Below are 26,860 nucleotides of genomic sequence, written 5' to 3' on the forward strand. Positions count from 1 at the left end.
GTAGTAGCAATAGTAGTAAGTACTAGTGCAATATTAGGCTTTTATATAATTATATTTAATTTAAATTAATGTATTATCTAAGTAATAGGGTGAATTATTGTATGATTGTGTATATGTATGTATGTGTGTGTGTAACTGAAAATAAATTCACTGGGTTTCTTATGAACTTTCGATTTTTAAATTTTTTATAAAACAAGAATATAGAATCTTTATGTTGGCTTATAGCGATGTTAAACTAAACATGAAGACCCAGAAAATGTTGCTAATAATTTCCTATATATTTCGCGTACTGAAATATGTAGATATGTAAGTCGCACGTTTTAGAGTAGGTATGCAAGTATAGTACAATATGTAAACTATTTTTAGGATAATACATGTCCTTTGTAAAGAGATTTTTGTTAAATGTTCAATAAGTCTCGGTTTAGTTTTATTAAACAAAAAATCTAAAAAACAAGAAATACAATTTCAGCTAAACCAGTTTGTAAAAAAACTTCCGATGTACCTTGGTTTGATTACTTGATGGCAGTGTGAATAAAGAATAAAACCTTCCTCCAAAACGCAATAAGGTTTGCATCTATGAGCAAGACTGCTACCTTTTCGTAACTATAGGTTAGAGGTGAAGTGGTTTTGGTGAGCTCAAAGTGGACTGTGGAGGAGTTAGTCCTAACCGTAGGAGATCATCAAATAAATTCAAAGCCTCTTTTAAAATATCTAGGAGTAAACATGTACTCAAAACTAAGTTTTATGGAGCATTTCAGGGCGGTGGTAGAGAAAGTTTCTAGAGTTAGTGGAGCCCTAACGCGAATAATGCCCAACATCGGCGGCCCAGGCGAAGCTACCCGTCAGCTATTATCCAGCTGGTTACGAGCTCGATAATATTTAACGAATTCACTGAAATTCCTCTTATTTGCAACCTTCTCGTAACGTTCGAATCACTAAATTGTTGAATAAATTACTACAATATTCGATAATGCAAATTGGTCTTTATTAAACTACTTTCAAAATAACACTTCTACTTCTCAACAGATAGCGTGCTTAAATCAAACTGATTGGTCATGTCTCAACTGTTGCTGCTTTCATACTGTTTGGTTTCCTCGTTGCCATATTTCTAGCCGTTTCTATTTCTAGAATTTACTACTTGTTGTTGTTGTTGTTGTAGCAATGCTCGCCCCACCTAATAGCCGCGACCGATCACAAATTGTCATCAATATCCTCTAACGGGAGTCCAAGGAAACTTGCCGTTTCAACAGGGGTGGACCATAAGGAAAGGGGTGTTAGAGGCGTTGGTTCCACATTACAATTAAAGAGATGGTTGGTGTCATGTGGGGACACATTGCAAGCGGGGCATACATTTTGTATGTCGGGGTTGAATCTGGATAGGTAAGAGTTTAACCTGTTACAGTATCCAGAACGAAGTTGAGCAAGAGTGACACGCGTTTCCCTGGAGAGTATGCGCTCCTCTTCCGCGAGTTCTGGATATTTTTCTTCAAGTACTGGATTCACCGGGCAATTCCCGACATAAAGGTCCGACGCCTGTCTATGGAGTTCACCAAGGATCTGCTTGTGTTTTTTCGCTTCATACGGCTGGGTTCTCAGGTGCCGTATTTCCTCAAAATGCTTACGGAGATGACTCCTTAGGCCCCTAGGCGGTGCTGGTTCGTCAATCAGATGTCTGTTGGGATGCCCAGGTTTCTGGGTATTCAACAGAAACTGTTTGGTCAGCATCTCATTTCTCTCCCTGATGGGGAGTATTCTCGCCTCATTATGCAGATGGTGTTCTGGGGACATAAGAAGACAGCCCGTGGCGATTCTGAGAGCAGTATTTTGGCAGGCCTGTAGTTTCTTCCAGTGGGTAGTTTTTAGGCTTGGCGACCATATGGGTGACGCGTAGCACGTAATCGGCTGGCTAATTGCTTTGTATGTAGTCATGAGCGTTTCTTTATCTTTTCCCCAGGTACTGCCAGCAAGGGATTTGAGGATTTTATTACGGCTCTGAATTCTCGGAACAATTGCCGTTGCGTGCGCACCAAAATGTAGATCCTGATCAAACGTCACACCCAAGATTTTGGTGTGTAGGACAGTCGGTAGCGTAGTGCCATCGACGTGGATGTTCAATATGGTCGACATTTGGGGCGTCCATATTGTAAATAAGGTCGCGGAAGATTTAGTCGGTGACAATGCCAGGTTTCGCGAGGCGAAAAAACTGGAGAGGTCAGGGAGATAGCCGTTTATTTTATTGCATAGCTCATCGATCTCTGGGCCTGGGCCTGTGGTCATTATTGTGCAGTCATCGGCGTAGGAAACGATTGTGACTCCTTCCGGTGGTGAAGGTAGCTTAGATATGTAGAAATTAAACAAAAGTGGGGATAGGACACCACCCTGTGGCACCCCTTGTTTAATTCTCCTTGGTTTTGATGTTTCGTTTCTGAATTGCACCGATGCCTGCCGACCACCCAGATAATTTGCGGTCCACCTTTTAAGACATGGGGGAAGGGTAGACCCTTCCAGGTCTTGCAGTAATGAGCCATGGTTGACCGTATCAAAGGCTTTTGATAGGTCTAGCGCTACGAGTACTGTTCTATGGTGGGGGTATTAATTCAAACCGCAATTTATCTGGGTGCTAATGACATTTAGCGCGGAGGTAGTGCTATAGAGTTTTCTGAAGCCATGCTGATGAGGGGCTAGCTGCAAATGTGCTTGGAAATAAGGGAGCAAAATGGCTTCAAGCGTCTTTGCCACTGGCGATGGGAGAGATATCGGACGATATGACTCACCTACGTTAGCTGGTTTTCCAGGCTTTAGTAGCGGGACCACCTTGGCCATTTTCCATTTCTCGGGTATGGCAAAGGTGGAGAGAGACAGGTTGAAGACATGCGCTAAATATTTGAAACCCTCTTTCCCTAGGTTTTTAAGCATCGGCATGGCTATGCCGTCTGGGCCCACTGCTTTGGATGGTTTAGCGCGACCAATGGCGTCCTCAACCTCTCTAGCGGTGATGGTGATTGGTGACGCGCTGAATTTGTGTTTATGTGCGTGTCTATTGGCTCTCCGTCTATCTTTGTCGACCGTAGGATGCATTATATATTGTAGCAGAAAGCGCTCGCACATTTTTTCGCATCCGACAGCACCTTATCGCCAAAGGCGATGGAAACTTTGTCTTTGTGCTTAGTCGGATTCGATAGGGACTTTACGGTGGACCAAAGTTTACCTACACCGGTAGAGAGGTTACAACCTCTTAGGTGCTCTTCCCATATCGCCCGCTTGTGTTCGTCCACAAGCAATCTGATGCGTTGGTTTATATCCCTTATTTGGGGGTCGCCTGGATCAAGCTGTCTTATAAGGTCGCGTTCCCTCGCTAAGCTCGCGGCCTCCGCCGGGAAGTGGGACCGGATTTCGGGAATTCTCCCGGCGGGAATCAAATGTGCCGAGGCGGATTCAATGACCTTACGGAAGGCACGCTCCCCTTGGCGGGCATCAGTCGGGATAGGGAGGGCAGCAAAGCTGCGGTCTGTTGCAGATTTATATTCTTCCCACTTTCCTTTTTTGAAGTTTATAAAAGTGCGTTTTTCGGTGACGATGAAGTCGGCGGTACGCTCGAACGAAATAAGTACGGGCAGGTGGTCGGATGCCAATGTTACCATCGGCTGCCAGTTGACGCAGTTTACGAGTTCTGCGCTCACGATTGAGATATCTGGCGAGCTATGACAGCTTCCTACCATACGTGTGGGGGCGTCTCCGTTTATTGTGCAGAACGTCGTTTCTTCTATTTGATCCGCCAACATCTCACCCCTACTGTCCGCCCGCAAGTTTGAATGCCATAGGTCGTGATGGGCATTGAAATCGCCTAAGATAATGCGATTGTTTCCACTGAGTAAGGCCTCGATTTTATGGCGGTATCCACTGGGGCAACAGGTGACAGGAGGGATGTAGATGTTGATGATTTCTAGATTTGCATCGCCTGACCGGACAGATAGGCCTTGACGTTCTAAGACATTGTCCCTGCGGTCGATGCCAGGATCAAATATATGATATTGCACAGAGTGGTGTATAATAAACGCGAGGCCGCCTCCATTTCCGCTCTCGCGGTCCTTCCTGTGGACATTATACCCAGAGATGGTCTGCAATGCAGATCTTGCTGTGAGTTTAGTCTCTAGAATCGCAGCAATGCGGATGTTGTGCCGCTTCATGAAATCGACTATCTCCGTAATCTTCCCAGTTAGTCCATTACAGTTTAACTGCAGAATTCTGAAGTGCATGAGGGGTGACGCCGCCACTCTAGGGGTAAGTGACGGGTGACTACGCCTAGGTTGTGGAAGGCCAGGACGCAATTGCTGTTGTGGCCTTGGGACTGGGCGCCCTTGGGCAAGCATTGTGGTACCCGGATGATTTGGGTTTGCGACCTGGCAACATGGCGCGATGAAACCCGTCGAGGGGTTGCCGTCGCGGAGACCAGAACATCTAGGAAAGTGGCACCACCCAAGGCAAGAGCTGCATTGAGCGGATGTCGCAAACCTATATATTCTGTGCTGGCAGACGGTGCAAACGGAGGTAGGGACTAAGAGTCTGTTTCCCTGACCTGCACGATTGTTGCCAGAAAAGAGGGGGCGAGAAGAAGACGGGGGCAGGGGCTGATGCTCAGCATTGCTACCAGCTCTACTACGAAGGCGCGAGCAGCAGCGGGTACTTGTTGTGGCTTGCTGAGCAGCGAGGCTGCTGGAAGGTAGTGGAGGGGCGCTTAGGCGTAGACTACGGGACGCCCTTGGGCGTGAGCAGCAAGGAGCCACAAAAGATTTATAAAAGTTACGTGGACGTCGGGTTTTGGGATCAAGCCCAGAACAACCTGTCCGATGCAACCATCCCTTGCACGAGACACACTGAACAGAGTATGACCGTCCTAAAAAGATTCTTTTCTGGCAAATGCAGCAAAACCATTTCTCAGGACCGGGGTCAGGAGACGGACCGGGATTGGGTTCGATACCTTCCCGGAGTAAGAGAATATGTAGCAGTCCTGCTGCAAGGAGCTGCTGGGAGGATGACAATTTGTGGGAGAGACGAAACAAATTAAATGGGGTCACACTGAAATGACAGTCCTTGGTCGGGAAAAATCCCCAGTCGCTCCGGTACATAGAACCGACTGCCTTGGGAACTACTTAGTTACCAGCTATAAAATTACCAGCTATAACTACGTTTATAGCTTCTCATATGCGCGTGTATATGTGAGTGATACTTGCACAAATAATTGCCTACTTTTGGGAGTATCTCAGATATATGCATGTGTTTGTGCCTTGCTCTCCGCTGCTTGTATGGACATATGTATAGACATAATGATTGACTTGTTGATGTGCATACAAGTCACTGCTTAGTATTGGCTTAGAGATTATAGTATCCCTTAGTGTTGCTAATATACGTCGCAATATTATATGCAGCACCAGTATGACTTGGATCTAAGATGGTCCACCAAAAAGATATACCCGCAGCTTACCGTATTACTGCTATATGAATACCATGTGCTTACCGGACGGTGTCCGACGATGCGATCCATGTTTTATTCAGGAAAATCCGAGTGTATCTGCTCGCCTTTATAGTTATGAAGCAATTGATGCATGCTGACGGAGTGCAGTGAAATGCGCATACGAAGTAGTGGCGACTAAATCGCATTTCGCCCCTGTGATGTTAAGCCCAACATCCTATTTACATTGGGCCACTTGAGGGTAGTGCGCTACCCCAACGTCCAAAAAAAAAAATTAGATCAGATTAGATTTTTTATCAATTTGTCGCAACTGTTTGCTGTTTTTTTTATATTTATGGCTGTCGCGTCCAAAATTATCAACTAGCTAATGATTGGCTACAGTTTTCGACAAGCTTTGCCTTATTGTGGTTTTGGTCTGTAGCCGCCGTGTTCAATGTAATCAGGCCTATTCAGCAAAGCAATCATTTCTTATTTATAACTGACTGTTATCAATAACAATTGACTTCCTAAAATTTTATTTGACGCTTCTCATTTACAAGTCTCATATCGAACCGACGATTGCGCATTTACAATTAACTATTTTCATGTAAAAGCGACTATTCTTAATTAAAACTGGCACTTTAGAAACTTCTTAATTACAATTGACGTTTTTGAAATTTCATTTGACGCCTTCGCATTTACAATTGACTATTCCATCGCGGTGTGGTGGTAGCGTGTTCCGCCTACCACACGGAAGATCCTGGGTTCAATCCCCGGACAAGCAACATCAAACATTTAGAAAAAAGTATTTGCAATAGAAAAAAGCTTTTCTAAGCGGGGTCTCCCCTCGGCAGTGATTTGGCAAGCACTCCGAGTGTATAAAGCTTTTCCGTGAAAACTCATCTGCCCTTGCAGATGCCGTTCGGAGTCGGTAAAAACGGCGCCTACATGTTTTCTGCCAATTTGTAGGAAAAAATAAAAAAAGGAGCACGACGCAAATGAGAAGCGAAGGGCGGCCTTAAATCTCTTCTAACCTCCCCGCGCCTTCCATTTAATTATTTTTATTCCAATTTCTATATGACGCTTTCTCATTTACACCCATTTACATCCAACGCTTTCTCATTTGCAACTGAGAATGGGGTAGACGGTTTGGGTCGCATCAAAACAAAGCGTGTCAGTCACTACCTCTAATTGCAAATACCAAGGGAGCCCTCCAGGCGTCATTTCATATGTCATCGTTTCTAATCTTCGCTTGTTTTGTAACGGCTCGTAGATGTGCAATCCTGACTGCCGTAAGGATGGTGCATGACGTCATTTGGCAAACCCTTAGAAGTTGGCTGATAAACATATTCATGGAGGCAACTATTTTCTAAACAATCAAAAGCTGATGTGAAGTCTTTGTAATTCCTCTGTTCCACATTTTCGTATATCGTAAAGAACCTGCCGATGGTAGATGGTAAGCCTACCGAAGCCTTAGCTCGTTGATATTGGCTCTCAGTTTGTGGCATAATATCAGTTCGTAGGGAATATTATTATATTGATAATAAGTTCGCTCCTTTGATGAATACATACACTTCATGCATCTCAGTGCATACATTTGTATCCCTGGAAGAAATCGGGTTTGGGTCTCAGAATACATAGGATTAGACAGGAATGTAAAAGCGGATGAGCCAGCTAAAATAGACACATCCCTCGAAGCTTGTACCGTAGAAGTCCAAATAACATTCGACGAGATTAAGAGAAGGCAAGAGTTGCTCGTGATCGACCAAGCGAAAAAGGCGTGGACAAGCGTGGCGCTGTCAAGTATCGAAGATCATGTACAGATCTTACAACCTTAAACTAACTAAAGTTAATCTTATCATAAAAATGTTAGGACTGTAGGCTCATGACGGATATAGTGACTGGACACTGTTTTCTGGCGTCACATGTTTTTAAGCAAGGCCTTGTTATAGATAGCAGACGCAGGAAGTGCCCGCCAGGGTCAAATTGTAGAAGTGATACCGCTTTCAGATCTAGAAGGAACGGGTGACATAGTTTCAAGAAAGCTTCTAATATTTGCCAAGAGGCCGAAGTTATTTTAAAATATAGGTCATTAGACAAACTTCTGGTAACACTATGGGCTCATTTAGTCTATGTGAGGTGCTGAACTAGTCGGTCAAACCTAACCTAACATATGTAAATCTTCTTCATGGATGTTAAATCATACAGGGCGGTGTAATGAAATGGTTTTTCTGTTAAATTTTCTAAAATTGTTTTTGTTTTATACTATTTATTTGTGGTTATTTATCGAAGCGATCTAAGTGATATTAACTATGTGCGTATGTATTGAATTTGGTAATTTTTGAAACATGTAACACAATAGCATTGACTATGCAATGTAAAAAGATGTTTGTGATGTAAAATTTGTGGTGATAATTGTAACTTTGTACGATTATTTTACTGTTGATACATCATAATTAATTTAATTAACACTGAGACGCGAATTTATTCGTAAGTTGATTGTTACTTCAGAAATAAGATTACATAAAATGAAAGGAAAAAATCAGGAACAAGTACATAAAATTTTCGTAATTAAAATGTAATGAATTCAATGAAATATTAACAATACTTTCAATAATTTTTTTTTTTAACTATTGGATCTTACGCATAACAAACGACCGTTTGCATAGACATCTCCCTCGCAGAAATTGCGAAAAAACTTTTAATCGGAACAAACGGTTGTAAGGGCTATATACTTTATATTAGACCGAGTTGGTCCCCATACACAAAAAAAAGTTGTGAAATATTTTCAAGACCAAAATAATGACATATCAATTCAACCAAACAACAATAAAGAAACAATTTCGGCTGTATATCGAAAGTAGCATTGGGAACTATCAAATGAACACTATCGCGTTATTCGATAGTTCACTCATTTTCATTCATTCGATGCCATTTTATATTTGTTCATTACTATTTTTTCGAACTACTAGTTATACTCAGGTGAGCAGAGCCCACAGCTGAGCAAAGCTCATATAGTATATTAATTTTGTTCGCAAAACGATACCCCGTAACGCATTAACTAATCGAGATGGACATATACTTCTATATATCAAAATGATCTGGGCGAAAAAGGAAATTCATTTAGCCATGTCCGTCCGTCCGTCTGTCCGTAAACACGATAACTTGAGTAAATTTTGAGGTATCTTAATGAAATGTGGTATGTAATTTCCTGGGCACTCATCTCAGATCGCTATTTAAAATGAACGAAATCGGACTATAACCATGCCCACTTTTTCGATATCGAAAATTTCGAAAACCCAAAAAGTGCGATAATTTATTACCAAAGACGGATAAAGCGATGAAACTGGGCAGGTGCGTTGACCTTATGACGCAGAATAGAAAACTAGTAAAATTTTGGACAAGGGGCGTGGAACCGCCCACTTTTAAAAGAAGGTAATTTAAAAGTTTTGCAAGCTGTAATTTGGCAGCTGAGTATGTAATGTTCACATCTACCCGAACTTAGCCTTCCTTATTTGTTTTTGGTATGATGATTCGTTCATTACTATTTTTTCTAATCGTTCATTCTATTTAAATTTTTAGTACGCATATATCAGTGATCTCAATTAAAAAGGTATTCAAATAATTTTTAACGCAGCATATTTAGCATATTTCAACCTAATTGACAAACGTTTTAAGTGTGGTAATTATTTCAAATTTTTATCTGAGGAAGTGCTTTTAACTTTTTAAATTATGTAGACTTTGGGAGTTTTTCACCAAATATGGCAATGAAGTTAAATATGCAAAAAAAAATTTAATTTTCTGGAAACACATCAAATTTAAATGACCATCTACGCCGTAAGCATTCGCATTCCTCAAAACAAAGGAATGTAACTTCAGGAGAAATAGCGCCTGTAATTTCTGAAGAGGAACGTATTTCTACTTCTCTTCCATCAACTACTGCAGTAAATACAGCAGCAGTTCCTTAACAGTACCTGTCGAAGACATTTCCAATAGTGGATGTTTGGGAAGGCTGTTCAAACCAAATTATGTTGTTCAACAATACAGATACAAATTCTTTTTAACCAATCTTCTGCTTGTTGTTGTTGTTGTTGTAGCGGCATAAAATTCCCCAAAGGTTTAGGGTAGTACTGACATATTGGCCATATGAAATGGTAAAACCAAAAAAATCGAAACCTTTTGCATATTATACATGTGCTTTGCATTTAAATTGAATATTTGTACTATTTATTTGAAGCAAAATTTACACCATTTTAGTCACATTCAACATTTTGTTTATATAGATTTGTTCTTTAGCTGCCCCGGCGGGTAAGCAAAACAATCCAGAAATTGTTCTTTTTGTATAGTAAAGTACTACAAAACACATCGGTACTGGCCTCGGGCTAGCTAAAGAGCAGATCAATTGAATTATTGAAAAAATTCATTCGATAGTTAAAATCACTCAGTAACTAACTATCGATAGTTGAATTCATTCGATAGTTCCCAACACTATACGAAGGATAAAAAAAACATTTTCCGAAACCCTTTCAATATAAGCTTCATATTTTGGGGAGGATTTCTGAAACTTTGTTTTGCGAAAAAAAAATTGATAAAATAAATTATTTTCTGAAAAATCGGTTGTATGGGGAATATATGCTATAACGGACGACAAAATTTAACCGCTGACCAAATTTCATCAAGATATCCCAAAAATTTAGGGACTTGTTTGCGGCCTAAAATCGCGCGGGGGCTATCGCGCCGTAGATTTTTTAGTTTGCGTTAACACAGTTAGACGGACATACAGGCCTGGCTAAATCAAACCGCATTGTTAACCTGGTCAATTAGGTATACTTATTGGTGAGTGTATCTCTTCTTTCTTAAGGACTTACAATTATAGATTTGTGACAAACTTAATATACCATTTTATTTTCATGAAAGGTAATTTAATTAAATTTTTATTAGAAATATTCCCTTTATCAAGTAAATATGTTTTCTGAAAATTTTTACGCTGGGCCAGTTCTTGTTCGAGTTTATGGCTCCCAAAATGCCGGAAATTGGTTTTTTAAAAAGTGAGTGCCACGCTTAATTTTAAATAATTTTTATTAATTAATTTTTATAATGACATTTTAAGAGTTAAAAATTATTGAAAAGCGGTTATTTTTTTCATAGATACTGGCTATTATGTTCTCTTAAGACTCTCTTAAACAAAATTTTTATAAAAATTGGCGTAGTCTTTAAACAATTTTGTCAATTTTAAAATATTCAGAATTGTAAGAAAGTATGTATGTATGTGTACCGAATGATTGTCCCAAAAAAGGACAGTGCCACGCCTATTTCAAAATTAGCATGTTTTTCTTATTCTAACAAAACAAAAAACAAAAAATGTAAGGCGCGCTAACCTCCGAAGAGAAAGCCGAGCTTCTCTTCCAACTTGGCTATGCTCCTTTTTTTAGTTTTTCCTACAAATCGGTTGGACTGGGCCTACATTTTTTATGCCGACTCCAAAGGGCAAGGCAGATGAGTTTCCACTGAGAAGATTTGCATAGCAGAAATACACACGCAGTGTTGAAAAACTTGTTTCTAAAATTTTGATGTTGCTTTGCCCGGGACGTGAATCCAGGATCTTCGGTGTGGCAGGCGGAGCATGTTACCACTACACCACGGTGGGCGCCAGTAGTAAAATAGCATTGATGTAAAGTTGCTTTTCGCATAGATATTTTTTATTATTACTTTTCTCTTTAAAAAATCTCTTATACAAAGGTGCGCGTGGTCCTTTACCGAGATGGTTAATTTTCTATAGGCACATTACCTATCATAACAAAGATATGGTTGGTTTTCTGATGCGAGCTAAAATGGTTATTGATTTATGGCTAGTAATATTTGGAGAATTAATTTTTTCATAGAAGGGCGGTGACACGCCCCTTTTGCAAACATTTCTTAAAGTTTTAATTATGAATCGACCTATAAACTTATGTATGAAATTTCATGGGTTTGATGGTGAATGAGGACAAAACGAAGTACCTGCTGTCATCCAGCAAAGAGTCAGCTCATACGTGCCTTGGCAACCACGCTACTGTTGGCAGCCATAATTTCGAAATAGTAAAAAACTTCGTTTATTTGGGAACGAGCATCAACACTAGCAACAACATCAGCACTGAAATCCAACGAAGAATCAATTTTGCCAATAAATGCTTCATTGGACTAGGTAGGCAATTGAAAAGTAAAGTCCTCTCTCGGCGAACGAAAATCATACTCTACAAACCACTTATCGTACCCGTCCTGCTATATGGGGCAGAGGCATGGACCATGACAACAGCAGATGAAGCGGCTTTGGGAGTGTTCGAGAGAAAAGTCCTTCGAAAGATTTATGGACCTCTACGCGTTGGCGATGGCGAGTACCGAAGAAGATTTAATGATAAGCTGTTCGAGCTATACGCAGACATCAACATACTCCAGCGAATTAAAATTCAGCGGCTGCGCTGGCTAGGACATGTTATGGGAATGAAAGATGATGCTTCGGCCAAGAAAGTGTTTCTATCGGAACTCGCCTATGGAAGCAGAGATAGATAGCGGCCCCCACTCCGTTGGAAGGACCAGGTGGAAAACGATTTAAACTCCCTTGGTGTGACCAATTGGCGTCGGTTGGTGGAGCGAAGGAGCGACTGGCGCGCGCCTTGTTGGACGGCCATTACCGTTTAGACGGTTAAGCGCCAATTAAGTAAGTAAGTAAGGTTCATTATTGCATTATTAATCTGTGTTTCCAAAATTGTATCTATGTGGATAAAGAATGGGCGTGGTTATCTTCCGTTTTTTTGCTCATTAAGATACCTCAAAATTTACTAAATTTTTCCTGTTGGACAAACGGGCATACATGGATTAATGAAGTCCTTTTTATACTCAGTTGAGCAGAGCTCACAGAGTATATTAACTTTGATTGGATAACGGTTGGTTGTACAGGTATAAAGGAATCGAGATAGATATATACTTCCATATATCAAAATCATCAGGATCGAAAAAAAATTTGATTGAGCCATGTCCGTCCGTCCGTTCGTTAACACGATAACTTGACTAAATTTTGAGGTATCTTGATGAAATTTGGTATGTAGGTTCCTGAGCACTCATCTCAGATCGCTATTTAAAATACACAATATCGGACTATAACCACGCCCACTTTTTCGATATCGAAAATTTCGAAAAACCGAAAAAGTGCGATATTTCATTACCAAAGGCGAACAAAGTGATGAAACTTGGTAGGTGAGTTGAACTTATGACGCAGAATAGAAAACTAGTAAAATTTTTGACAATGGGCGTGGCACCGCCCACTTTCAAAAGAAGGTAATTTAAAACTTTTGCAAGCTGTAATTTGGCAGTCGTTGAAGATATCATGATGAAATTTGGCAGGAACGTTACTCCTATTACTATATGTGTGCTAAATAAAAATTAGCAAAATCGGAGAACGACCACGCCCACTTTAAAAAAAAAATTTTTTTTAAATCAAATTTTAACAAAAAATTTAATATATTTACAGTATATAAGTAAATTATGTCAACATTCAACTCCAGCAATGATATGGTGCAACAAAATGCAAAAATAAAAGAAAATTTTAAAATGGGCGTGGATCCGCCCTTTTTCATTTATTTGTCTAGGATACTTTTAATGCCATAAGTTGAACAAAAATTTACCAATCCTTGTGAAATTTGGTAGGGGCTTAGATTCTGGGACGATAACTTATTTCTGTGAAAAGGAGTAAAATCGGTTGAAGCCACGCCCAGTTTTTATACACAGTCGACCGTCTGTCTTTCCGCTCGGCCGCTAACACGATAACTTGAGCAAAAATCGATATATCTTTACTAAACTTAGTTCACGTACTTATCTGAACTCACTTTGAATTGGTAGAAAAAATGGCCGAAATCTGACTATGACCACGCCCCCTTTTTCGATATCGAAAATTACGAAAAACGAAAAAATGCCATAATTCTATACCAAATACGAAAAAAGGGATGAAACATGGTATTTGAATTAGTTTATTGACGCAAAATATAACTTTAGAAAAAAACTTTGTAAAATGGGTGTGACACCTACCATATTAAGTAGAATGAAATGAAAAAGTTCTGCAGGGCGAAATAAAAAACCCTTGAAATCTTGGCAGGTATGACATATATAAATAAATTAGCGGTATCCAACAGATGATGTTCTGGGTCACCCTGGTCTACATTTTGGTCGATATCTGAAAAACGCCTTCACATATACAACTACCACCACTCCCTTTTAAAAGCCTCATTAATACCTTTACAAATTCTAGAGTCGACCCAGATCCACCTTTATGGCAATATCCCTAAATGGCGTCCACCTATAGAACTATGGCCCACTCCCTCTTAAAATTATCTTTAATACCTTTCATTTGATACACATGTCATACAAAGACATTCCAGGGTTACCCTCGGTTCATTTTCCTAAATGGTTATTTTCCCTTATGTTGCCACCATAGCTCTCAACTGAGTACGTAATGTTCGGTTACACCCGAACTTAACCTTCCTTACTTGTTTCGCCCTGATCCTTTTGTTATATGGGATTCTATGTTTGTTTTGTTTAGTTTATGCTGTTACGGATTAACGTTATGCGAACAAAAGTAATATACTCTGTGAGCTTTGCGCAGCTGAGTATTAAAATCGAGTCTGAGCAAATGCACGTTTCTTATGCATAAGGTCTATTGATTTCATATCGATCAAATGAATTCTACAAAAATGTGTGTATGTATGTATGTGTTTCTATGGAATATGTATATATAAGCTAAAATGTAGATATGTGTATATATTATTTTATATATGTACATAAGTATTGGTGGATGTACATATATGTATGTTGTTCAATAAAAAAAAATCAACTGATATATATTTAACAACTTTAATGTTTGAAAAACATTGTTACATACCTGTGTCACACGTAGCTCAGCTTGTGTACGCCTAAGCTCCGCCGCAGCTTTGTCAGCGCGTTCTTGTGCCCGGTCCAGTTCTTGTGAAGTGGTCATTGTTGTACGACCGAATGTTGTCTGGATGCAGGAAAAAAGTGTTAATAAAAAATATTATTTTAATTAAAGTAATCATTATAAAAAGAATGCTATAAAATATAATGTCCATTTAATGGATGGCTTAAGGAATAGGAAGCGTGCAATACATTTAATACAGCAGGAAAACTATACATACATATATATGTATAAAATACAATCATATGTACATATGTGTGTGTGTGGAGATCAATGCATTTACAACACAACATTTATATGAGCTTTGTGTTTGGAGGTGCGTGTATGCACATTGCTACATATATACAAAAGGATATTTTTGAATAATGCAGAAGATGTGAATGTAGATGCGTTTTTTTTTTTGATTTGATATTACGCACTTATGCGTTTATGTCAAACTTTAATAAATACATATACATATACAAAGTCGAGTAAACCTAACTACATAAAGTGCGTCGCATAACTATAGCACACATTTTTCCTTAGAGAACTGCTGAGAAATTTTTGGGATACGTAATAGAAAAATATAAAAATGTGGAAAAGTACAGCTGTATATCCTCTTTTGCTTCAGCAACTGTTTTCCATTAATGTTAACATCATACAAAAGCAATAGAGTGCCCTTATTGGGTATAGGAAATCGTTTCTTAACTATAGCACATTTAAATTTTTTTCTAAAATTCTAGTTTTTTCATTGATATCTTTAATTTATTAGATTTCCATTTTGTTGAATAAAAATAAAAAAATAAAATAGAATTTTCTACATTTAAAAGTAAATTATCTTGCAGTTGCTCTCATTTATCCACAATGGCACACTGTATGGAGCTATATTGGTGGTTTTCGGCATACACTCTACGGTTTAATAATAATATATTCTCCATGGGATTTAGGTCGGGCGAACAAGCTAGGCAGTGTAAAATATTAACTGTTTTCAGAATAAAAATTTGTTTGTCACGACCGACATGTATGGGTGCATTGTTCTGCTGAAAAGTCCACACTTTTTCACTGTTTGCTCGTAAAAAGGGAAGAAGACTGCATTCAAGTACATTAACGTAATGTGAGCTCTTAATTTTTGAGCTTACAAACTGCAGCGCCTGTAAATGCTCACCAAACCATCAGCGACACACATCCTCCAAAATTTCTCTGTGAAAAAATATGGGTCTCCTTCTCTAAATCTCTCCAATATCCTCAGAAGGACCACCAGCTAAGTTACATTTTTTCTCATCGGAAAATATAACTTACAACAAAAGGCGAGGCATAAATATGGATTCAAAAACGCAATTAAACTTCCCTACTTGAGACCATTCCATTTTCACATGTTTCTTAGCAAACTCGATGCGAGCATTTTTATGTCGCTCTGTTAAAAAAGCAGCAATTTTCAATTTTTGGCGGCAAATATTTGGAGCTTCTTGGAAAACCCTCCGTATTGTTGATTTGCTTACGCTTGTCCTCAAGAGTGTCGCCAATTTTGAACAGCCCCGCGAGGAGTTGCTAAAAAACTTTCGTTTTGGACCCCCAAATCTTTTTTTATCGTACTCTGCTGTATTTAATGAAAAGTTGCTCACAACTTTGCGACTCCGCTCATTTTCTTTGGCAATTTCACTAATTTTTAAAATTTGCTCCTTCAAAACTTAAATTTTGTCTCTTTCGGTTTCAGTTAATTTTGTTCCACGTAGCATTTTTATCACACCGTTGGCTTAGATTTATACGTACAATAAAAAGAAGTTTGTTTAGAAGCTACTTTTCCCTTAGAGAATGATTTTCGAACTGAGTGCTATAGTTATGAAACGATTTTATAAACACAATCTAGGAAGTGTTTGGTTTTTTTATAACGGTCAATTCAATGGAGGAGCGATATTCACAAAATTGGTGGCTCAAATGAGTGAGGATGAATAGCTGTACTTTTCAAAATTTTTATTTTTGTTTCTAAGAGCATCACAAAAACTTCTCACCAGTTAGTTCTCTGAAGAAAAATGTGTGCTATAGTTATGAGACGCAGTATATTATACTAATTGGTTTTGTATCCCTATTTTTTATCGACAATTTAGCCCGAATACGCAATTATGTCTAGGTAAGTCAAAGTTTAACATACATAGTTTAACTTTGCCACTTTGGTCGTTTTCTCAGATAAGCATTCAAATTTCGAGAAATCAACTTATTTACAAGACGAATGTATTCATTCGCTGTTATATAGGATGACATATACAAATGGTGACGATCTTTTAAAATTTGTACATTTTCATGCAATCATATGTAATATCAGCATTCTTTCAATATTTATACTCATACTTTTATTCAATTCTGCGGCAATTTGACAACCTGTTTGAAAACTTATTTCGGGTTAAGATTAAAGTGAAATTTTGGCTTCTTAACAGAAATCCGAAACAGATCTCCCAATATTAATTATTTATAACCCTAGCGCCAAATGGCTGCTACAAAATACAGGTAGTCACAGTGATGAGTTGCGGATAGTTCTTGAGTTATAGTTCAATTTGTCGCCATTCCCTTAACTCGAAATAGGTTATTTTGTTAAATTGCCACAGAATTCGTGTCCTTCATATACATTTACGTGTGCTGTAAGTATTACAGTGTCGATAAAAACATCTATGAATCTATTATAATCAGAGATTGCATTTAACGGTTAACCAGAAAAAGCAGTTGGATTTATCACAAACATCAACCGATATCCAAGAATAAAAAAGATCTTTCTCAATGATATACTACAGGTTTGTTTGTTTTATAATTTTTTCGGTCTTCCTCAGTGAAAAGTTTTTATTTTCAAATGTTCTCTCACTAGCACTGATGTCGTTTGGGGTGATTTATTGCCTAAGGTTTTTTCAAAACTGTTATTTTGCGACCGGAATAGGTTTCGGGATTGGTATATCTATCGTCTGATCCGTTAAAATTAGCAAAATGTAAAACTAACAATATGTTATTATAAGGGTCTGCAAATAATAGTCTTAGTTCGAAATTTATATCAGAAAAACTGTGCTACGTCTCGACCGAATATGTTGGAGACATGCGGGGACTATTTCTAGGACCAACTTTAAATAGTTTCTGAACTATTCGGGGATAATTTTAGGGTCACCTCGGAAGTTTTTGTAGTAATATTGAGATAATTCCGAGACTTGAGATCACCTCGGTATTTTTTTTAGGTACTATTGCGAGATCAATTCAGGAATTTATTGAGGAACATTTCATGATAACTTGCACGAATGTTACGGGATAATTTCACCACATTTCGGCATTTTTTCGGACTATTTTGAGATCGTTATGGAATCATCTTGGGATAATTACGGAGCTATTTTGAAAAAATTACAGGATTATGTTACCGAACATTTTGGGATAATTTTGGTACTGTTTTGGAGTTATTTAGCAGGCTGCGGAAAAATTCTTTTATGAATACGAAAAATTATCCGACTGTTATTATTGTCTTATTGTTATAGGCGTGTAATTGTTTAATTATCGAAAATATATCGGCTAGTTATCAATAAAAATTGCTCGATGGAAAATCAATATTTTTCGATAACAAATCGATAACTTTTCGATATTTCAGTTTTTATTTTTTATGTTTTTCGGTATTTCAGTTTAGTTCACGGTATTTTATAGAATAGTCGACGTGTTATCTAATAGTTATCGATTGGAAATCGATATTTTTCGATAAAAACTTTTTAACACTTCGAAAACTTTAGTTTCTTTTCCTTCCCTTTATTTTCCATTCTTCACACATCAAAAATACATGCGTAAGCACATAAACAATTCACAGCTATGTTACTTGTTTACAGTAACTCTGTAAGCCAAAATATATGTACATACATATGTATGTACGTCTTAACAGAACATGATTTATATTTTTGGGTAATCGGGTTTTCCCGTTACTGACCATTTCAATTATGTTTGCTCGCAAAACGGTTGTTCTCTGTGAGAAATCGGTATCAGCATATTAAATAATTGTTGAAATTTTAAATATCGGTTTCGGGAACTGTCATTTGCGATCTCCTCTGATTATAAAAATCTTGGTTTAATTGATTTTGAACCCTCGCAAGATTTGAGTCTTATAAAGGTTCATGAACGCTCAGTCTTAAATGTCCGCCATTGCTTGTCAGTGGTTATAAATTTTTGAAAATAATTTTTTTTATATTTATATATATTTATTTACACATAAAAAAGAGTATTTAGTACAACTATATTTATCGCAGTACCTACATACCAGTATAACTTCGTTAGTTCTTGATTTAATATATGTGACCCGGCCTATGAAAAGGTGGCTTATGACTCAAAAAAGAAATTGCGAGAAACAGCTGTTAAAGATCAACAATGCATTTCTTCAGTTTCTTAGTAGTTTTTTTTTTTTTTTTTGAGTTGTAAGCCATGTTTTCATAGGCCGGGTCACATATGTATAAAGTCAACCTAATCCTAACTGAGCAATTTTTATATTTTTGAAATAATGGGAACACAAAATAAATTTTTATATTTTTGAAATAATGGGAACACAAAATAAATCATCTATGAATTCACTGCCATCTTCAAATCCTAAATATGCATCTACTTAGCATGACATACCTTAACAATCTAAAGCCAAATATTTAAAATTAAAAAGGTAAGATTCTCCGACTTGATTTCCAACTTTCTTATTCTTACACTATCATAATTCTGGCAAGAAAGCAACGATATATTACAGTTTTAAAATTAAACCTATAGATTATGGAATTCTCGTTATATATTGTAATGAGTTTTGCAAACTTCCTGATTATTTTTCAGCTTGTGTTAACGTTCGAATCGCGATCTGTTGAATAAATAACTCCAATAATCAGTATTGCAAAATGGTCTTTATTTATACTACTTTGGGCGTAGTACTTCACAACTACAATTATACTTCACTAATAGCGTGTTTAAATCAAACTGATTACTGATTCCTCAGCTTGTGAAATAATCTCTTCGCTTCGAGCTGTTGGTTATGTTTGTGGAATATTCTTCGTTGCCTTCTATGGATGCGTGTAAATGCTTACTGTCGTTGTGTTTATTTTCATATCAAGTGATAACCGCCAAATGGGCTTAACCGATAAACTTCTAGATACTCCATTTTTAATAGAGATATTGACCCTAAAATCACTGACATCAGCTGACTTAATGTCAAAGCTCTAGGATAAACCGTTAAGAAGTTATAGCTACTGAAGCATTCAGAGCTCAAGCAACAATTCTTGCAGGTTATATAATTTATCCAAGAATCAAAGTTATACTAATTTCACACAGCAGTTTAATGACATTTTTTTTTAAATGAAATTATTAATTTTTCTTTTTTATACAGCGTCACTTAAGGCACAGAGGGCCATCCGTCAGAAGTCCACAAAATAATATTATATTCTTTACTAAAAATAATTTAAATGGAAAGCGGCCTTTTTCTCTTGAATTTTGTATATGTACTATTTACAGATGTTGCACCTAATCAAATATAGAAGAGAATGTATATCTCGAACACACCAAGAGAAATCTCATCAGCTCTCGAAACTGTCCATGATTCCGAGCTATACATCAGAACAGGTATGACGAACGACCTGTAGAGTGTGATTTTTAGTCTTCGAGAGAGGGCTTTACAATTAAATTGTTAGTAAGTGTTATACTCCATTTAATTTCTAAGCTCACATTGTTTTTGCTGTTAATGCTGGTTCTCAAATAAACGAAGTCCTTCATAAGATATAGAATTTATATCCGTTATTAGTGACGTGGCTGCCATGGCGCGAATGCGGCGATTCTTTGTTGGATGACAGCAAGTACTCCATTTTGTCCTCATTTTGGCGATTTTCTGTCTTTCACAAACTATTGAAAATAAATAATTTTTGTCAATTGTTACATTGATGATAAAATTCGAAACACCAGGCAAAGGTTAGTTTGAATGCGCCGTTCAATAAACATCTTACATAGACTGAATGTGGCCATTGTATTACGAACTTTTACGAACTTTTTTAACGACCAAACGCTTGACAAACTCTAAACGTTTTCTAGATCAAGCTTAATTGCTGCCTCGAGATCTGGCAACTCGCGCCATTAGTAGTTGGAGCCTTGACATCTCAAGGGCGTTTCTGGCCGCAGCTCGCACTTCCTACATCTGTTATTACTCACGAAGCCTAACTTTCAAGCATGTGACACCAGAAGGCATTGCCCAGTTTGTGAGCCTTAAGTCTTGTCTCTTTAGAGATATGAGCAACTTTGTGGATCTAATTTCGTAGAATTTGCACATGATCTTCGAAATTTTGCAGCCCCGCACTCCTGTCTCCTTTATTAACTTTCCCAAACGGATTAGGGCGTTTACTGTGGATTCATCGAGTGCTGCACTGTCCTTTGCCAACTCATCGCCCTTCTCGTTACTTTCTATTTCTTTATCACCGGGAACCCAGTATAGAAGTAGGGTCTTGATGCAGCCTAGAAAAACTGAGTATATTTTTGTTTTCATTAGGCATCCAACAAAAGCAATTATAGAGAAATAATTAGAATTTGAATTTTATATGTTAAATTGAGTTCAGAAAGGGCTTTAATGTAGACAACTTAACTAATTATTTCATTAACCCGCTGTGTGAAATTAGTATTAATATATTGTTCAATTTTCAATCTGTCGGTTAAGCTTTTTCCGTGATTATTTTCGGACAGGGTGGATAAATAATGTATATCGGAATGATTTTCCGTCATTCCTTGTAAAATTCGGTTGTCGAGACAAACTGGTTGCGGCCTTGTGACATCATCAGTGTCGATTTTCATTTTAATCTGTTGTTGTCCTTTGTCTTGTATTTATAGTTCGTAGATTGCTGCTCATTTTCAAAATTGATGCTTGTGTATATTTATGTGTATGTGCCGTGTGTTCATTCAGAACCGAGGGTGGTTTTTACTGATCGATTTGTGTGGCTGACTGAGCCAGGTTCTTCTAGTCGTAGTTCTAGACGTTTGACCTTCTTTGTAGGTTTGCTGCTTCATGCAGATATAAACTGAGTTTTAACTTTCATTGTATAATTTTGTTTAATACTTTCTTTGTATAACTTTAACGCTTCCACAATGTATTTCTCATCAATTCATCACATATGGGATCCTTTCAACAATTTTGCGCTCTCATAGGATGCGGTAACAGATTCATTGCAGAAGGCTGCAGACCCGCTACAAATTAAATAAAACCTAAACGGTAAATGCTATTTTTCCAAATAATCTTCTGGGGGTGTGAATTGAAGAGGATTCTTATAAAGCTTGTTGCTGGTTTACTATGAAGCTTTTACATAGCGGTATGTAATTGAAGGATATAAATTCGTACATATGTATGTATGTACATGAGTTGAGAAGAGTTAAAAGTTGTATTTCTAATTGTATTACATACGAACGAGCATTTGGATTTTAGGTATTATTTATGAATGAATTAAATGCATTCGAATTGATGTGCTAAAAAAATTAACTGAAACTTACCGATAAACGTCCCGATTCGAGCATTAATTTTTGTACAGACTGGAAGGTATACATTTTGAGTTATTACATATAAAAAAAATTGTTTACTTTGGTCAGTTGCGTTGAGTTAAAAATGAATATGGAGTTCTAGGAAATCTTGCAGTGCTTAAAAAGGAATGTAAACTGGCGATTGTTTATTGATGTGATAGGTACTTAGATAAATATTTTGTAAACAGTAATACATTTAAGTGGTTCATAGCGGGGATACTGAAAAACGTGCTACATATATCAATTTTATATGTGCGATCAGAGTTTACAAATATGTTTGACAGAATGCATCTCTCATAAACGATCTTCTTATAAAAATATTTCTCTATTGGGTTATGGTAGTAAAAAAACAACACGGACTCGATCATTAAACAAAAACACTCAAAATTGACATGAAGCCGTTTGCAGTATGAACTACGTTATGTAAGCTCACGTGGTTACGACTCTGCGGATCGGTAAATACTTTTCTTTTCTGAGTTTTAACTTGTCAAAATAATTGGAAACATTTTAGAATGCGTATAAGCTGAAATTATTTCAAAAAGCCTCCAAGTTTTCAAATTTTGTGTAATACCTATATGACACTTCCTTATTTTCTCTTATTTTTTTGTTTTGTCGCCCTCCATTCCTAATGACGTTTCATACGGTATGGTGTAAGTATGTAAACTATATTTAAAAAGACTAACGAAATACAAGAAAAATACAACCTAGTTGATCAAAAAGAAATGAGCCGGTGTGTATTTCGATAGGATTTTTTGACATTCGGACGTTTTTTTTTTGTTATTTTCTCTGAAAAATTAAAATATTGTTTTTAGTTTTAAAATTTTGTGCATAAAAACAACTAAAATTAACTTTATTGTGAAAAAATTGAACCATCAGAGACCGAAACAATTTTCCCGTGCTATTTGTATCGTTTTTACTGTTAAAAATGTTAATGAAAAAATTAAATTTTAAAAAACATAAACAAAAATATGTCAAACTCACGAATTTTGGGGAAATAGTGGTCTTGCTTTCTCATGGTAGAAATTGTTTTTGGATTTGAAGTTTCGATAAAGTTGCCTGTTTTCGGATGTGCTGCAGACCTCATACTATTTGTGAACGGAACTGAACAATAATCTGATGAAAGTTATGTGGGGTATGTTTTATATATACATTGGAGTGGTTTTATCTCATAGGAAAAAAAAAATGTTAGAATTTCTTTGGGGCACCCTCCTAGAATGTTTAATTTTGATAGATTTTAAAATTTCCAAAGTTTGAGCACAATTGTAAGATGTTAACCCATGCCACTGGGGCCTCTAAATTTTGAAAATCTCCATTTTTTGGCAGTTTGGTGAATTCGGAGACCCATATCTCTGGAACGGTTAAAGCTATTTGCCCGTGTCATAAATAAAATTAAAGGCGATAGTGTTAATAATATTTTATATGCAATAAAAAAAACGTATGTAGTACTGAATTCGAGATGATGAATCCAATGCCCCTAAAAACGTGACTAGGTACATAGCTGGTACCCCTTAGAGCAAAGATGCGTTATTAAACGTTTTTTTTATTATTATTATTGCTTATTATGGACAAATACTTGTACTTTGGAATCCCATTTCATTTAAATATGTTTGCTATGGTATACCGTTAATTTTAAACCCACAACAATGTTTTTATTACGTCAGGTATATATCTATTTTTTCCTCATACTGTATCACTGCTGACCCCAAGCTTTGAGGCCCCAGTGGCACGGGTTAACATCTTTCAATTGTGCTCAAACTTAAAATCTTAAAATTTAAAAAAAAAAATGAAACATTTTAGGGGGAAACCCAAAAAAAAAAAATCCGACTTCGATTTTTTACTGTATCACTGGCAACCCCAAATTTTGAGGCCCCAGTGGCACTGATTAACATTTACCAATTGTGCTCAAACTATGGAAATCTTAAAAACTAACAATATGAAATATTTTAGGGGGGTGCCTTCAAAAAAATCCGACATCGATTTTTGAAAACCACCCTAATATATATATATCGCCGATTTTGACGATCATGTGAAATTTCTAACTTGTAGTTATGAGAAAGACATAACAAAACCCCTCTTATACGAAAAATCGATTGTATGGGGTATATACATACGTATGCTAAAGTGATCGGATCCGGTTGGTTCTGAAAAATTTCTAATCATATGCCAAAATATATCCACGGTCCAAATTTCATCAAGATGATATCTCAAAAATTGAGGAACTAGTTTGCGTTCAAATGGATAGATGGACAAGCGGACATGTCTAGCTCAACTCAGTTTGTGATCCTGATAATTTCAGTATTTTTATTGGTGGGCCTTTCTCATTCCTTTTAAGGACTGATAATTTTCGAGAGTAGGCCCAAACATAATATACCATTTCATTTTAATTAAATGTATGATTAATAATAAATTGTGGTTCAGTGAATATGGCATCAATATGACTTATCATTTCAGAGTTGTTCGGATATCAAAACAAGCTATCTCTGAAAATGATTTTTTATCAGTTTTGTCAATAACTTGGCATAAAAAAATATTTTTATTATTTACCACTCAAACATTTTCGGAGCACTTATTATTATGAGTCAGATAGGAGCCCAAAATATGAGAGAAATATGTGTTTCAGAAATAATAAAAAAACTTTAATCATAAATGGCTCATATATGACTCCTATAACATGAAACTTAGGAGCCTTATGTCCAGAGTCTATATTGAATAAAGTTATTTCGCACCAAAATGTAAAATTTGTTCTTGTTACACTTTTTTATTATGTACAACAATTGTGTATTCGCAGTCAAAATTGTACCGAAATTGAGCTATTTATGAGGCCAATATGTGTCATATATGATTCATTTTGGTGTAATATCGTATACCGAAATATGCTCATATTGGACGAACATTACAAGAAAGGAATAGCATTCATTTCGGACTTCTAAATGAGCTTATAAAGAGCGTAAACGCTTCAATTTTGGATTCCATTTTGATTTCTTCATGACTACGAATGTTTGCTGACATGGATGTATAGATAACAAGGAATTTTATTTCTAGGATCCCTTCTTTATATATTGTAACGAATATTAGGACCACTAAGGTATACTATTATCTCTAAGCCGATGCTAAGCAGTGACTTGTATGCACATCAATAATTCAATCATTATGTCTACACATATGTACGTACACGCAGCGGAGAAGCAACGCACAACCACATGCATTAATCTGAGATACTCCCGAAAGTATGCAATGGTTGTGCAAGTGTCGCTCACACATACAAGCGCATGGGGTTTGAGAGAAGCTATAAAGTCATGCATCTGTAGTTACAGCTGAGTAATTTTATAGCTGAAAACTAACTAGTAAGTTCTGGAAATAGAAAAGCCTGGAAATATGCAACGAGGAAATCAGACAGTGTAAAAGGCAGCAACAGTAGAGGCACGACAATCAGTTTAATTTAAGCAAGCTATTGGTTGTGAAGTGTCAGTGTTATTGTGAAGTACTTTAATAAAGGCAATTTTTCATTATTAAATATTGGAGTTATTTACTCAACAGTTTAGTGATTCGAACGTTAGCAGAAGGTTGCAAATAAGAGGAATTGCAGTAAATTCGTTACAATATGTTGTTTCGAATATGTATACAAAATTATTTCCAAAAATCTATCCGGGACATGAGACTAATTAGGTGCATAATTGATACAAAAATGTGTCCGCCAATCACATCGGACGTCTTTATGAACTCATATTTTTTTTTTTAGCATCCAATATATTTTGCCAACTGTATACATAGAATACATCTAACAAATTTGTGGTTTTTTAGAAGTAATTCATAATTAATTAAACTTAATAAACTTGGGGTGGGCACGGATGGATTGCTCTCAGTAGTGCATCCATTTTTTTTAAGAATTCATCAGTGTTGAAGATCTGTGATTACTTTCTTTTCAGGCGTGTGAAATCTGTTGGTCTTGCTGACAGGGCTAGAGTGAATGCGTTGGGGTGAGTGAGAAGCCTCGTGTTGTATGAAATAGCATACTTTTTGATTTTTTCAGCTATTGTACGAACGACCATCATAAAAAGTGAAATATAATCATTTTAAATTCCTAAACGAGCTTTAGTGAGAACAAACGCTTCGATTTATGTGTGTTTTCTTACTTTTTGTTACTCGGAATGTTTGCTCTGTATTTATTTAGTTTTTATACATTTTTTAAGAAATTTATAAATTGATCCAGCTGAAATTTGTCTGAAAATGTTTCCGTCATATTTTGTCGCAAAAAAGGTTGTATTTTATTATTCCGCTTTAAAACTCTTTTTGTTTTTTCTATCATACTAATTTTTTCTTCTATAATTGTTTTTATATTTTTTTATAAAAGCACTCGCACTACCATTTTACACTACAGCTTTCATTCCTGAGACTAATGTAGTCTAATTTGTGAGTATCAAGTAATAAATTGGTATGTCTGTCAAATGTTAGTGCATAGTAATTCTTTAACCATTCTATATAAATGTTATGCTGTGCAACATGAGAAGAGCAGAACACTTCAAAACACTCTTAATATTATAGCTTTACGCTCCTACTTTCATAAAATACGAAAATTCTATAACTAATTATAATTAGGCGATAAACCATTAGCATTACGTAGATAAATATGTTCAGCAACTAGAAATTATATTTATGCAGTGTGTTCAATTAAGCGTGACTATTTGTAAAGACTTCGTAATTGCTCATATTTGAGTGACAACTCATAGTTTTTGAAAGCGTCAGATTAATTGATTCAGAAACAAACATTTTAAAGTATTCTAACTTTTTATGTGCTTTGATTCAGTGATTGTATTTGCTATTTCAGCTTAGCTCTGATATCGCTCCGGTTGGCTCTATACATGAACAGAGTATAGAGCAGAGCCGCAGCCGTAAAAAAGTGAAAGCATTTCCTATGCTCTGCTACGAGCCAAACGAAATATTAT

The 26,860-nt window shown here is 36.7% G+C and overlaps 1 protein-coding gene across 13 annotated transcripts in view; it reads right to left on the reverse strand.

Annotated features, from left to right (window-relative positions):
• The window catches only part of brp (bruchpilot), a 191,528-nt gene that overhangs the window by 26,467 nt on the left and 138,201 nt on the right, over window positions 1-26,860 (reverse strand). For 7 of the 13 annotated variants that reach the window (XM_067775034.1, XM_067775032.1, XM_067775031.1 and 4 more), the window contains 2 exons: window positions 21,891-21,929; window positions 14,361-14,477 (listed from right to left, as the gene is read on the reverse strand). In XM_067775034.1, the coding sequence (XP_067631135.1) occupies window positions 14,361-14,477; window positions 21,891-21,929 (156 nt within the window). The remainder of the gene's footprint in view (window positions 1-14,360; window positions 14,478-21,890; window positions 21,930-26,860) is intronic. The other 6 variants (XM_067775041.1, XM_067775037.1, XM_067775036.1 and 3 more) reach the window with 1 other exon arrangement.

The sequence above is a fragment of the Eurosta solidaginis genome, chromosome 3 (genome assembly GCF_040869045.1).
Source record: "Eurosta solidaginis isolate ZX-2024a chromosome 3, ASM4086904v1, whole genome shotgun sequence".
Taxonomy (NCBI): domain Eukaryota; kingdom Metazoa; phylum Arthropoda; class Insecta; order Diptera; family Tephritidae; genus Eurosta; species Eurosta solidaginis.